This window comes from Puma concolor, chromosome B1 (assembly GCF_028749965.1).
Source record: "Puma concolor isolate L17-30 chromosome B1, mPumCon1.1.hap2, whole genome shotgun sequence".
Lineage (NCBI taxonomy): Eukaryota > Metazoa > Chordata > Mammalia > Carnivora > Felidae > Puma > Puma concolor.
The window spans coordinates 148,100,752-148,115,864 of record NC_141670.1 but is presented as its reverse complement, the minus strand read 5'-3'; the positions used below and the strand labels follow the sequence as shown (position 1 = coordinate 148,115,864).

The following is a 15,113-nucleotide window of genomic DNA, read 5'->3' as shown; positions in this document are numbered from 1 at the left end:
AACTGCCTCCTATACAGTGTAAAATAGGGGTCCAAATTTCTTCTTGTATGAGGAATGTTCCAGTGACACTAAAATAATCTGTTCTTACATCTTTTTTTTTTATTATGTCACTTTACCTGTCAGCTGTATGTTTCCCATATTCAAAGTTCAATTTATGAGTCTTTATTCCATTCCACTCTTTGTTCCATAACCAATAATTTTTTAACTTTAAACCACATAATTGTCAAGTGTCTTAATATCTGATGTAGTAAATCCTCTCTTTTCTTTTTTAATGTGGCTTAGCTATTCATAGACTTTTATTTTCCTAGATTTTGTACAGTTTTTCAAGTTCTTCAAAAAAATATAAATGGAATTTTGACTGGAATTGTATTGAGTTTGTAGATTTGTTTGAGGAAAAGTGACATCTGTACTACATTAAGTCAGCCTATCCATTTATTCAAAATGTCTTTTATGTTTTTAATGGAGCTTTGAATATTTCTCCACAAAGATATTGGCTTTCTTTTCTAGATTGATTTATAGAAATTTATTCATTTGGGGTGATATTGTAAATAACATCTCATTTCAGTTATATTTTCTAGTTGATAATTGCATAGAGAAATACTACTGATTTTTATAAATAGGTCATATATCTAAAACTTTGCTAAACTCTTTTTAGTTCTAATAGCTTTCTCCTATTTCTGCTAGAATTGCTATGCATACAGTCATTTCACCACCAAAATGACACTGTGTAACACTAACATGTAGCACTATGTTGGTTGGCATGTCATAGGTTTGGAGGAAAACTGCATATTCTCCCTTTTTCTTAAACCCATAAACTCAAAAACATTCACAATTGATAGTGAAACATTTTTAAATTAAAATTAAAAAAGAGCCAGGGAGCCTGTGTGGCTCAGTTGGTCAAGCATCCGACTTTGGTTCAGGTCATGATCTCAGTTTGTGAGTTTGAGCCCCACTTAAGGTGAGCTTGGACTCCTCACTCTCTCTCCCTCTTTCTCTCCCTCTCTCACTGCACCTCATGGGATTCTCTCTCTCTCTCTATTTCTGCCCCTCACTCACTTGCAGCTCTTTCATAAATAAATAGTAGGTAGAGAGATAGATAGATAGATCGATAGATCGATTGATCAGAGCCAATAGGGCAATATGAAAAAATTCCCTATAATTCTTTTTTTCTATTCTCTTGCTTGGCTTAAGTTTGATCTTTTTTTGTTTTCAGATTTTGAGTTATTTGAATTTTATATATTCTATAACTTGAACGGTTACCCTTATAATTTTCACATGCATAATTTGACTTAAAATCTGAAACAATTTAACTCTCTTCTTCCTGAATAAGTAAAAGTTCTGCTGAACTTTTCACTCTACTCACATTCCTGTTTTATACATTATTGTCAGTATTTTACCTCCATATATGTTTTATCTCCAAGCTAATCAGTTCTATTTTTATTATTTACAGAGTTAGTGATTATTTAGATATTGCCATGTATGCCCATTTCTTTTTATCACATTGCCTCTTGTTTCTCATTCTTTCCTTCTGTACATTCAAAAATTTTATTCCTAAAGTGTGTCCTTAATTTTTTCCATGAGAATCTATAACTAGTAAATTCTTTCAGGATTACTCTTCAATGTTTTCATTTTATCTTTGCCCTTGAATCATAGTTTAGTTGGGTATACTAGATTGGCAACTATGTTTTCTTTAAAGATATTTCCCTTCTTTCTTAGGTCTTCTATTGTTGCCACTAAGAAGCCTGTTGCCAATCTAATTACCTACCCTTGTAGTTAATGTTTTCTCTTCTCTGTTAGTGTTTTAGGTTTTCTTTTTATTTTCTGTATTTCGTACTCTGAAGTTTGATTCTGATGTGTAAAGTAGATTTATTCATTTATTCATTTTGTTTTTCTTGGAGCTTATTTACCACAAAATTCAGCTCTGAGCTGATTATTAACCTGCTCTACAGAAGTCCAATTTAGACACAGACCTATCAAAAGCTACTTAATGGATTTACTATAAATCATCCCAGTCTGGAAAATTGTCCATTTAGACTTCATTAGCTTCCTCCGATGCAAAATCTTATGAATTGAGTTGACATGCCTTTGGCTTTTGTCAAGGTTCAACATTAGCCATATACATAATGTTGCTGTATAGTCTATAAATCATACCTGAAAACATTAGTTACAAAACTAGGATGTGAACAGTTCCAAATTTCTCTACCTCCACCCCCAACTATTAATCATTCTCTCCTTTCATTCTGGCTCTGGGAAACAGAAGTATCTTTTTCCCTTTTCAAGATTCACCCATCTTTCCTTCCACTATCTCTGACATTTGGCTCAGTAATTACACATTTACTCCAAGGCCATTTAAGTCTTTTCAACTCCACCCACTCCTACTTACAGGTAAAGAATATTCAGGGTCTACACTTTTTTTAATTTTTAATTTTATTTATTTATTTTTAAATTTACATCCAAATTAGTTAGCATATAGTGCAACAATGATTTCAGGAGTAGATTCCTTAGTGCCCCTTACCCATTTAGTTCATCCCCCTCCCACAACTCCTCCAGTAACCCTCTGTTTGTTCTCCATATTTATGGGTCTCTTATGTTTTGTCCCCCTCCCTGTTTTTATATTATTTTATTTCCCTTCCCTTATGTTCATCTGTTTTGTCTCTTAAAGTCCTCATATGAGTGAAGTCATATGATATTTGTCTTTCTCTAGTTTCACTTAGCATAATACCCTCCAGTTCCATCCACCTAGTTGCAAATGGCAAGATTTCATTCTTTTTGATTGTTGAGTAATACTCCATTGTATATATATATATATACCACATCTTCTTTATCCAGTCATCCATTGAAGGACATTTGGGCTCTTTCCATACTCTGGCTATTGTTGACAGTGCTGCTATAAACATGGGGGTGCATGTGTCCCTTTGAAACAGCATACCTGTATCTCTTAGATAAATACCTAGTAGTGCAATTGCTGGGTTGTAGGGTAGTTCTATTTTTAGCTTTTTGAGGAACCTCCATACTGTTCTCCAGATTGGCTGCACCAGCTTGCATTCCCACCAACAATGCAAAAGAGATCCTCTTTCTCTGCATCCTCGCCAACATCTGTTGTTGCCTGAGTTGTTAATGTTAGCCATTCTGACAGGTATAAGGTGGTATCTTATTGTGGTTTTGATTTGTATTTCCCTGATAATAAGTGAAGTTGAGCATTTTTTCATGTGTCGGTTGGCCATCTGGATGTCTTCTTTGGAGAAGTGTCTATTCATGTCTTTTGCCCATTTCTTCACTGGATTATTCATTTTTTGGGTGTTGAGTTTAATCAGTTCTTTATAGATTTTGGATACTAACCCTTTATCCAATATGTCATTTGCAAATATCTTCTCCCATTCTGTCAGTTGCCTTTTAGTTTTGCTGATTGTTTCCTTCCCTGTGCAGAAGCTTATTATTTTGATGAGGTCCCAGTAGTTCATTTTTGCTTTTGTTTCCCTTGCCTCCAGAGACGTGTTTAGTGAGAAATTGCTGCGGGCAAAATCAAAGAGGTTTTTGCCTGCTTTCTCCTCGAGGATTTTGATGGCTTCCTGTCTTACACTGAGGTCTTTCATCCACTTTGAGTTTTTTTTTGTGTATGGTGTAAGAAAGTGGTCCAGGTTCATTCTTCTGCATGTCGCTGTCCAGTTTTCCCAGCTACAAGGTCTACACCTTCTATAAAATAAATTTTTTTTTCCTTATCCTTTCCTGTCCCTTAGGCTAATTACCTCTCTTTGCCATCCTCACAGCTGAACTTCCAGAAGAAAGGGAGAGCTTTTCTCTCCTATGCCACTCCCGCCACCACCACCACCACCACCACCACCACCCCCCCACAAACACACATCAATTCCATTCCAGCTCTGCTGAAATCTAGCTTCTTCTCCCAGTCGTTTCTCATGGAAACCACTGAAGGCAAGATTACTAACGACTTACTGACCTCCAAAACCAGAGGAATCTTTTAAGGACAAATCCTATTTGGAAGCTCTAAGGCTTTGGATATTTTTGCCTAATTTGTCATTACTAACTTTATCACTCTATCAGAATTCTTCTCTGGGCTTTTCAGATTGCTCTTCTTTGGATCACTTTTCATACTGTACTACTATTTCTCTGCTTCCCTTTAAGTGAGGAAGATCTATGGGGTATTCCTGGTCCTCTTCTCATACCACTTCCATGGCTTCAGCCTGTAAGTTGAAGACTCTGATATCTATCTGTCTCTAAACTTGCCTCTCCTGAGTACCAGATCTAATAACGGCTTGCTTGACATTTTCACCTGGATGTCCAACAGTATCTCAGACACATTGTATCCAAATGGAAGTCCTTTTTTTCCCTTTCAAACTTTCTTATATTCCCTATTTTGATAAGTGCCATTGTCATTCACTACCCAAACTTAAAACAGAGTGATATTTTAGTCCTGTGTTGTCCAATAGAAATTTCTACTAAACAAAAAAAAGAACTTTCCGTAATTATGGTAATGTTCTGTGTCTGTGCTGTCCAATATTGTGTCCAAGACACTCATGATCATAGAGTATGTGGAATGTGGCTAGTGGCTGAGGAGATGAATTTTCACTGCATTTAATGTAATTTAAATTTAAAAAGCCTTATGTGGCTATCCTATGGGAAAGCACAGCTCCAGTCCTTCCTCTCACCTAAATAATTTTTGCTATCAGTTCTATCTCCGATAAGATAATTTCTATCTCCTAAATTTTTCTTGAAAAGATATTTCTCAAAGCAATTCTTCTTTCCTATCTCCACTGTTACCATTTGAAAACACCAATATGTTTATGTCCTTTCCCTGTCTTAAATGTCTTCATTAACCTCACATTTCATATTTTACATAAGATAATATCTTAACTTCTAGTCCTGTAATAGTCTACAAAGCTTTCCATGATTTAGTCTACCATTCCCCCAGCCACCCTCACCACTGCCACACTCCTAGTATCCTCTATAACAAGCAAACTGAACTCTTTGCTCTTTTCCTATGTTCCCTGTAATATCTCCAAGCTCTTGCTCACTATGTACTTCTTCCCTGTATATACTTTCTCTCTCTCTCTGTTTCATGAATTTCTACTCAAACCAAGGGGACAATGTCACCTCCTCAGACTGTTCCTGACCATCCATGGAAATATAGCTACCACCTTCTTTACATGTTCATATTATGTAACAGCTGCTCTATCATAGAAATCAGTATTTTTCCTATATTTGCTTGTGTATCTCTTTCATTCTCCTCCAGAGCAAGGACAGTGTCCCTATGGAACATTTTTACTCCCATATGTGAATGAATGAATGAATGAATGATCATAAAATTCCAATTTCTTCTACAAAGGCCAGAAATGTACCACCTGAAAAATCTGAGTGCTTCCTTTTTTAAATAGCTAAAATTATAAACCTATGTATTTTCTTCTGTCTGTATAAGCCATATATATATATATATATATATATATATATATATATATATATATATATATATATATATGAAAACAGAGCTTTCTTTACTTTTCATACCTGAATTTAGGCAAATCACATCACACCTCTGGACATAGCACTTGTTATCTCACTAATCCCCAACTCTCTCTCTGAAAAATGGGGATGATTGTATGGAAACTGTGGAAAAAAAGAAAAGAAAGGTGAGGGGAAAAAACATGCAGTAAACCCTCACCAGGAGGTATACTTTCTCAGGCTTCCCTAAGAGCTCACAGGAATACATTAGATGCCCATGATTTGAAGTTGAAATGTCACCAGATCTAAGAAGCATCTCACTTTTTAATTTCTTCTGTGAGGAAGAGCAAGTTGTAGATCAATACCATGATCAGAGCTTGGTACAAGGCATGGCCAAAAACTAATTCCCCAAGCCATGCCTGATGGCACTTTTAGGTAGATGGTTCTGATTTTGAGTTTGGTCTAGAGACCATAATTATAAATTCATTCTCTGTAATAATAGTCTATAACTGATAGGGTTTTCCTGAGAATTCAAGATCTTAATGTGATCATCTTTTTGAAGTGCCTCACCCATAAAAAAAGCTCAATATGTGATAGGTCTGATTAATATTTATAGGATTCAATAATTTTACATGTTTTCAAACTGCAATAATTGTGAGTGCCAAATCATAAATTTCTTGTACTCAAGTGCTGAGAAGTCAGACTGGAACGTTATTAATGGCTGATATATGCATATGTACAGCATTTACCAAGGTTGTACATTTTTTGTTTATTTGATTGATGTCTGTCTCCTCCACTAGATGTCTGTCTCCATGAAGGCAGAGGCCTTGTCATTTTTTGGATCCCCAGCACTTAAAGGGCCTGACACATGTGAAGCACTCAATAAATAGCACTGAAATAATTTGCTTACTTATTTGAAAAACATTTCAGGTACTCTGGTAGAAACTAGGAATACAAAGATGTCTCAAAGAAAGTCTTCTGCCATCAATGAACTCTAGGTCAGTTGACAGGTCCCTAAATCAAACCAATGATTACAATAGAGGGAAGTAAGTCTTAGTAGAACAGATGGAGTGCTGTGGGAAACTATAAGATAAATATTTAGTCAGGAGAGTGGGAGAATTAAGAAAGGCTTTCCACAGGTGAGAGTTGAGATCATCTAAAACTAGGCAGGAAAAAGAGAAAGCAGTTCAGGGAGAGCAAGAAACACAGAAATGAGAATGTTAGAGGAAAGGCAAGTTTTTATTTCATTGGAGAATTATCTGCAAAATAAAGAGTAGCAAGAAACACTATGGAGAAGTAGGGAGAAATCAGAACATGTTTTGTGAACCATGTTAAGGATTTTGAATTTAATTGTGAAGGCAATCTGGAGACACGGAAGGATTAACAGAGAAAGATGATAACCTGAAAAATGAACTAAGTGAACTAAATTTAATACTCAGATATAGTAACTGTATGTACTAGTTAGACTAAACTACTATAAAATGACAGGTCCAAAATACAATGACAGCAGAGGTTCATTAGACACTCAGAGAGCAGCCTAGGGCAGGTATTTCTGGTTGCCTTTGGAGAAGAGAAAGGGTCTATCTGCTGCTCACAGTTGTTCTAGGCTAACAGATCTGTGTCATATGCAATATATGGCTTCCGAAATCACTCTGGTATTCGGGTCACCATTCCACCCTTTGTGAATGGGTTATGGCATAAAGAAACACCATGGAAGGCTTTATGAGTCAGATCAGGAAGTGGCACAGATCACTTCCATTCACTAGGACCCACTGGCTAGAACCAAATCATATGACCACATCTGACTACAAAGAAAACTGGGAATTGTAGTCTGGGTGTTTGCTAAGGCAGTTTCTACCACACTATTTTAGTTTAGGATTTGAGGCATATTTGTGTTCTCTTTCCCCTAGATGATTTTGTATTTTATTTTCTATTTTAATTATCTGTATTTCATTATGTCTCAAATATATTTTAAATGAATGCAGAGTGCAAATTATAAATAAAACAATAATCATGAATTTAGTTTATGTCAACAAAAGTGTATAGTATTTTATAGTTCATAGTGGGCTTTCACACTATTTTTTTTTAAAGCAACTCTTTGATGCAAGCAGGAAACTGTTGTTACCACCATTTTTAAGATATGTAACTCAGGTAAATGACTTATCTGAAGTTGTCCAATTATACTCATTCTAACAGATATTTAATGTGGGAAACATTTAATTCCTTGAAATCCATCTAAAATGTAAAAGTATTTTTTTTTTCCAAATCATTTTAAGAACTTTTTTCCTTGATTCAAAAATAAAGGACATCCAGAGTTCATGTGGAGGTCCATTTTGAAACACTTTGATTCATATAACTCAGCAAAGTTCACCTCAACCACAAACACCGAGTGCACACAGAAACATAACCACTGGGAATGATACTCTAAACAGACTCCATCTGAGCTAGTATCTTCACGCTCTAGGAAGAAACATTTGCAAAAGAGGCAGTGAGAGAAGGCACTAGAAGCATAGATTCTCACACTCAATTTGTTCAAGGGGCTCAGATGGTGTGTTAGTCTCCTAGGGCTGCTGTAACAAAGTATCTCAAAACGAATGGCTTAAACACCAAAAATGTATTGTCTCACAGTTCTGGAGACTAGAAGTTTGAGACAAAGGTGTCAGTGGAGTCATGTTTCCTCTGAAGGTGTTGGGAATCTGCTCCTGGCCTCTTTCCTCCCTTCCGGTAGTTTTCTGGCTTGTGGCAGTGTAAGTCCAATCTTCACAGAATTGTGAGATAATAAATATCTCATTTGCTTAACTTTGGCCTGGATTTAGTCAATGAGACAAAGACCTACATATTAGGAAATTAATAGCCTGCAAGGGAATGAAGAGAGCTTTCGTATGCCCAAAGAATTGGAAAATATAGCAGTTTAAAGAAGCCAACAAAAAATTCCAAATGCTCAGGCCATGTAAGGTTTGCCCTTCAGAACATTTTTACCAGCATTTGGCATGCTGCCCCTGACCAACCTTTCTCTGGAAAACGAACAATGTGTCAGCCCCCCACATCTATGTAAGTTTCCCACTTGTCTCCACTGAGCGACATTCTTCCCATGAGGTCATGTTCAGCTCCTATCCTTATTCCAAATGACTTTTCAATCCTTTTGGCACCTAGCTTTTGTGTATTTCAATTGTGGACCCATAAAAACCAAACTAAACACAAGATACGGTACAGAGACCTCATCTGTTCTACAGAAAAACACCTTTGTGGTTCTTCCCCAGTCCAACCCAACCCCCCCCCCCAGCCCTTCTCTAACCCTCCAAAGAAAAAAGGAGGAGAGGGGGTAAAATGTTTTGACTATTGACCATTGCACTGGGAAGGTACCGCTTCCTTGAAAACTCATGCCCTGGTACCTGGCACACTGAACCTTCTGCTGCTTCGCTTTTCTGACTGCGTGGACACACTTGCCAAGCCAACATCTGTGGATTGCATGACTTTACAATTAGAGGAGATGGAGAGTATGTGTTAAAAAAGAAGAAAAATCTTCTTCAGAGAACATCATCTCTAGAGAGATTATCTGATAGGACTTGCCCCTCAAACTTCCACACAACTTTCTCTTCCCCACCACTCCGGGGCTCTTGTCCCCAAAATTAGCCTAAGGGATGGAATCACATCTAGTCCAGATCAAGGCAAGTTTGGCACATTTAGGGGTTGAATGGTGACAAGTTAGTAACAATCTGCTTTTCTCTGCAAATTGCTGAGGCAATGGCGTTCCTTGGCTAATTCAAAAATCAGGTGATGCCCAAATAAACTACAGCACATTCTTGTCTAGGGTTCTTATCCAAGAGCCAAAGCAAGGTGCTGCCAGAGGCTACAGGTCAAGTCTCCTGCTGAAACTCAATCCCACCATGAGATTGGCATTCCAGGGCTGTTCCTTTTAAAGTGATGAGAGTTGGGACAAAAATTTAGAGGATTATCAGGTAAAAGGCAGAGGAGGAAGACAAGAAGAGAGGGTAGCTGTCTATTAGACATGCTGCTTCTATGAATGTGGTCATCATGAAGACCAAGTTGGGCAGTGGTTTTATAGGGTTGCCAAACCCAGATGTGATGTGAACAGTGTGTGTTCCATATTAACCTACAAAGAGGATCTTCTCTGTGATCTTTATTTCAATCCCCCTATTCCCTCCCATTATGTTAAATGGTATCATTAGCTTCCAACACCAGTCTGTCACAAGTCCTGTCAATGAAAGCTACTACATAACTCTTTCTCAGACACATCTGTTTTTCTTCATAACCATTGCCATCCAAGTAGCTCTAGCCATCAGCATCTTCTTTCACTTGAATTAATGACAATGGTCCCTTCTCTCCCCATCCCCTCCCTCCCCCCACACTCTTGTTTCTTTCTAATCTATTCTATTATCAGGATGGCCTTTCTCAAATGCAAACATAAACATATCATTCCACTGCTTAAAACCCCAGCAAGGTTCCCTGATATTTTTATAATAAACTAGAAACTCACCATGGCCTTTAAGACCCTACCTCTATGGCTTCTGCCTAACTCTCTAGCTTCTTCTCTTCTTCCCAAATGCATTCTATGACTCAACCATGCCAAAATCCTTGTAGTTCCTCTAATGAGTCTTCATTCTTCCCTGACCCACTAGTCAACTCCCAACCCCACTCTTTAAGCTCTCTTCGTGTTGTTCGAGATCGTCCTCTCCTCCTCCTCCTCTTCCCTCTCCTCCTCTTCTGTCTTCTCATGATTTGCTAACTTCTATTTACCCTGCTGGGCCTCAATTCCAATTTCACTTCATCTGGAAAGCCTTATCTGCCCCTTGCTTTGTAAATCTGGGTTAAGTGTCCCTCCCATGCTCTTTCTCAGAACCCTTACTTTCTCTCTGCATAGAGGACAAGGCTAAGGAGTTTGAATCATCTCACTACCTTTGAGCCTTGATGGAGCCCCTACTCCTGGTGAGGGGCTTGAACCATATGGAAGATACAAGGATTCCTTCCCTGCCTCTGGCCTAAGGCCTGCAGATGGGTAGACTGAGGCTTCTCTTACCCTTTTTCTTAGGTTTTTACAGAGATTGTCAGCAACCTACCAAAGGTAACCAGAATATGCCACCTTAAAATATGCTGCTTTAATTAAAGGCAATTTGAATAAAAGGCAATTAAGCAGTAAACCTAGGGGAAAAACTCCCTGTTTTCTACCTAAAGGCAGAAAATAAATTATTTTACTAAAGACAAACTCTCATTAGCTCATAGATAGCACCAGAGGAATCTGCAAACAAATCTTATTAAATTAACCCTACTTAAGGAAGATAAGACCTACTAGCCCCAGTACAACTACCCTAAGCCCAAACTCCTTTGCCTTGTCAATCCTTCACCAATTAAAAAAAAAATTTTTTTAATGTTTATTCATTTTTGAGATAGAATGTGAGAGGGGGAGGGCAGAGAGAGAGGGAGACACAGAATCCGAAGCAGGCTCCAGGCTCTGAGCCGTCAGCACAAAGCCCAGCAGTGCAAGGCTCAAACGCATGAGCCGTGAGATCATGACCTGAGCTGAAGTTGACGCTCAACTGACTGAGCCACCCAGGTGCCCCAATCCTTAACCAATTTATTGCTTCTTTGTCTCAAAGGTATAAAAGCCTCCTGCTTTCATGGTTTCTTCCAGGCCTCAGCCTCTTGTGAAGGCTTCCATATACATGTAAAAAGTTAATAAATGTGTATGCATTTTTCCTATTAATCTGTCTGTATCAGTTTACTTTTCAGACTCAGCCAGTTATCCTAAGAGGATAGGGAAAAACTTTTTCCTCCCCTATACCCCTTTACCTCACCAGCTGCCAAAATAAAATTGCTTCCATTAGTAGAAATATCTAACAACTAATTCAATACTCTAATCATTTGGCTCTTTATATGCAAACAAAATTATATTAAATAACACTTCTCTCCTTAGATGAGCCCAGGGCTCCAGGTCAGGAGTACATCCATCCACACACACTACTACTAGCCATTACCATGAGGTGAACCAGGCCACAGCCTCTCTGGTCTGTGGGCCTGAGGCAAGATCCAAAAACACCCTCTGAATAGACACTTCTCTAAAGAAGACATCCGGATGGCCAACAGGCACATGAAAAGATGTTCAGCGTCGCTCCTTATCAGGGAAATACAAATCAAAACCACACTCAGATATCACCTCACGCCAGTCAGAGTGGCCAAAATGAACAAATCAGGAGACTATAGATGCTGGAGAGGATGTGGAGAAACGGGAACCCTCTTGCACCGTTGGTGGGAATGCAAATTGGTGCAGCCGCTCTGGAAAGCAGTGTGGAGGTTCCTCACAAAATTAAAAATAGACCTACCCTATGACCCAGCAATAGCACTGTTAGGAATTTATCCAAGGGACACAGGAGTACTGATGCATAGGGGCACTTGTACCCCAATGTTCATAGCAGCACTCTCAACAATAGCCAAATTATGGAAAGAGCCTAAATGTCCATCAACTGATGAATGGATAAAGAAATTGTGGTTTATATACACTATGGAATACTACGTGGCAATGAGAAAAAATGAAATATGGCCTTTTGTAGCAACGTGGATGGAACTGGAGAGTGTGATGCTAAGTGAAATAAGCCATACAGAGAAAGACAGATACCATATGGTTTCACTCTTATGTGGATCCTGAGAAACTTAACAGGAACCCATGGGGGAGGGGAAGGAAAAAAAAGAGGTTAGAGTGGGAGAGAGCCAAAGCATAAGAGACTGTTGAGAACTGAGAGCAAACTGAGGGTTGATGGGGGGTGGGAGGGAGGAGAGGGTGGGTGATGGGTATTGAGGAGGGCACCTTTTGGGATGAGCACTGGGTGTTGTATGGAAACCAATTTGACAATAAATTTCATATATAAAAAAATATATATATATATGTAAAAAAAAAAAACAAAAAAAAAAACAAAAAAAAACACCCTCTGAACCTAACTGGAAAATACAGAATGTGAAGTCACAGACTTCATTCACAGAAGGGAAGTGGGCATAAAATACAAAATATAAGCTTGCTCATATTTTCAAACATGTAAGGGAGCCACTGTGTGCAGGAAGAATGTATTCTTCTGGGGGAAGTTTATTAAAATGTAAATGTTCAGAGATCCATCTAGAAAAAAATAGAATCTAATAAGTTATAAAATATGCAAACATTGCTTCACTGTAAGATTGGTTACTAAAATCTGCACTCTAAAAAGTTGCATCAGGGATGATATTTGGACTGACTGAGTCACAAAGTCAACCAATCAGAATACAGAAATCCCCTGGCCACTTAGAATCCACAAATAGAGTATTGTTTGCTTATATAACTAAGCTGTTGCAGTATCTGATTATGCATTTTGTAGGCAACATACCAGATAAAAATTTGAATATACTCATGACTAGAGCCTACTAATAATGCTATTATAAATATTACAAAAATGCCCAAAAGCAAATAAGTATAAGAACAGAGGAAAATAGGGAAAGATCATGTTCCTACTGGTCAAAAACTTGCAATGAGTCCTCATCCCCTTCAGCACAAAAGCCCAGGTCTTTACAATAGCCTACACCCACCCCACCCTCCATCTGGCCCACAGTACCACTCTGAACTCCTCTCCCCTGGCTCTCTCTGCTCTGGGCACTCAACTCCTCACTGTTCCTCAAGTATGCCAAGCATACTCCTGCCTCAGGGCCTTTGCAATGAGTGCTCTTGCTGTCTGGAAGTCTCTCCCTCGAGGTTTCCTCTGGGATACTTCCTCATCTCCTTCAAGTCTTAGTTCTAAAGTCACCTTTTCAATGAAGGAGGCTTATGCCCAAATAAGTGAACGATATCATCTACCTAATACACTTATTGTTTATTGTCTATCTCCTTCTGCTAGAACTCAGGAAAAGGGCAAGGACTTTTACCAGTTGGCTCATAGATGGTTCCAAAGCACCTAGTACAGGAACTGCTACAAAGGAGATGCTGAATGATTATTTGTTGAATGATTGAAAAAGAAACAATAATTTAACGATACAACAAGACAAAGTGAGTATTTCTGGGAAAAATTCAAGAAACACTGCTGGGATTTAATAATTTTTGAAAGTGACCGAGAATTTAAATATATCTGATTAATATTTCAATACAAGGAAGTGCTTTTCCAAACTGACATTTTAGAAAACTTCAGGAAGAGAGTCTGTATCTAGAAGGATCATCTACATCAGCTACTGAACACATTAAATATAACCTGATTTAAAAATTAATTGTACTATAGATTATTTTAGTATGTCAATATGTATTAAAATTATAATTAGAATCTTAGCTTTAAAACAAATAATGACAATTCTTCTATAATGCTGAGTTTAACTTGTATGGTTTTTACTCAGGGACTCCCCGGCTGCAGAGTTAATGAAAAAAATCTGGCTAGCACCTGGCATTTCCTCCTCTTTATCTCCAGCTTCTGGGAGTCTCCTTTCTGCCACAGATCAATTTGGCAAGTACAAAATCACAGCATTTGGTTGAAAAGGAAGAATACAAGCATGAAGGAAGCTGATTTTGCAGAGCTGAAAAGATACATTTCAACCTTCAAGAACCAATTTAACCACTCCATTCCAAAGACGCTTTGGGGTAGGATTCTTAAATGCTGAGCTCCCCCCTGTGCCTGGGAGAAGCCATCCAACAATTTCTAGAAAAGCAGACTGCTGTTTGGAAGCATTCAGGAATACAGAACAAGTCTCTTATTACTGTGCTTCCCCACAGAGAGAATTCTCAAAACACTACTTTCTAAGAAGGACGTCTCCCCTCTGCTTTGAAAGAACAAAGATATTGATCAGCAGATTTCAAGTGCAGCACCCAAAGAGAAAGGGCTGCCCAAACCCAACAAAAGCTACATGAGAGTGGTGTTTAAGGCTTATGTGTGTGTATGCTTGTTGTGTGAAAGAATTATGTTTGTCTTCTTCGTCCCTGATCCTCATGATGCATACATGCTAAGCTTCCATTAAATAGTTGCTGAATGAATGGTAAAAAAAAAAGGAAAGAAATAAAGAAAGAAACAAGGAAAGAAAGAAAGAAAGAAAGAAAGAAAGAAAGAAAGAAAGAAAGAAAGAACCAGTCACTGCTCCCTAGGTTTAGTTGAAGGGTGGGACAACAGCTAAGTGCTGAGCACCTTTTTCTTATAATTCTAAGCATACATTTACTTTAAAAAAAAAATTATTAAACCCCATAAATGTTTCTTACAATTTTTTCTTCATTGCTTACTTTTGCCTTTTTTCATAACTTAATTCTTTTATCTTTTTAATTAATTCAACAAGTATTTGTTCCTTAGCTAAACTTCCTACTTCAGAGATAATAGAAGAATAAATGCCTTGGAAACAGACATGCAGATCTAAACACTTCTTCCACTGATCTCTAGCTAGTGTCCTTGAACAAGCTGCCTACCCTCTCCCAGCCTCAGCAACTACATATGTAACCCAGAACCATACCCATCTCAGTAGATTGGTTAAGGGCTAATTGATTTCATGTATATGTACAGTAGGTATTTGATAAGTGTTGTCTTCCCTGCTTCTATTTCCTATTAAAAGGTGGGAAATTTAATGGCTGAAGAACAAATCCAATTCAAACTCTCAGAAATTGGAAAAACTAAGCCTGAGAGATCCCTTCTGATGGCACAAGACTATGTTGTACGCCA

The 15,113-nt window shown here is 38.0% G+C and overlaps 1 protein-coding gene across 3 annotated transcripts in view; it reads right to left on the bottom strand.

Moving 5' to 3' along the window:
• COX18 (cytochrome c oxidase assembly factor COX18) overlaps positions 1–15,113 on the bottom strand; it is a 90,311-nt gene that overhangs the window by 21,156 nt on the left and 54,042 nt on the right. For 2 of the 3 annotated variants that reach the window (XM_086704872.1, XM_086704873.1), the window contains one exon: positions 804–3,693. The exons of the other annotated variant lie outside the window; for it this stretch is intronic. In XM_086704872.1, coding sequence (XP_086560998.1) covers positions 2,616–3,644 — 1,029 coding nt within the window. In that variant the 5' untranslated portion in view covers positions 3,645–3,693 and the 3' untranslated portion in view covers positions 804–2,615. Of the gene's footprint in view, positions 1–803; positions 3,694–15,113 lie in introns of those variants that run through there. 3 annotated transcript variants of the gene reach the window in all.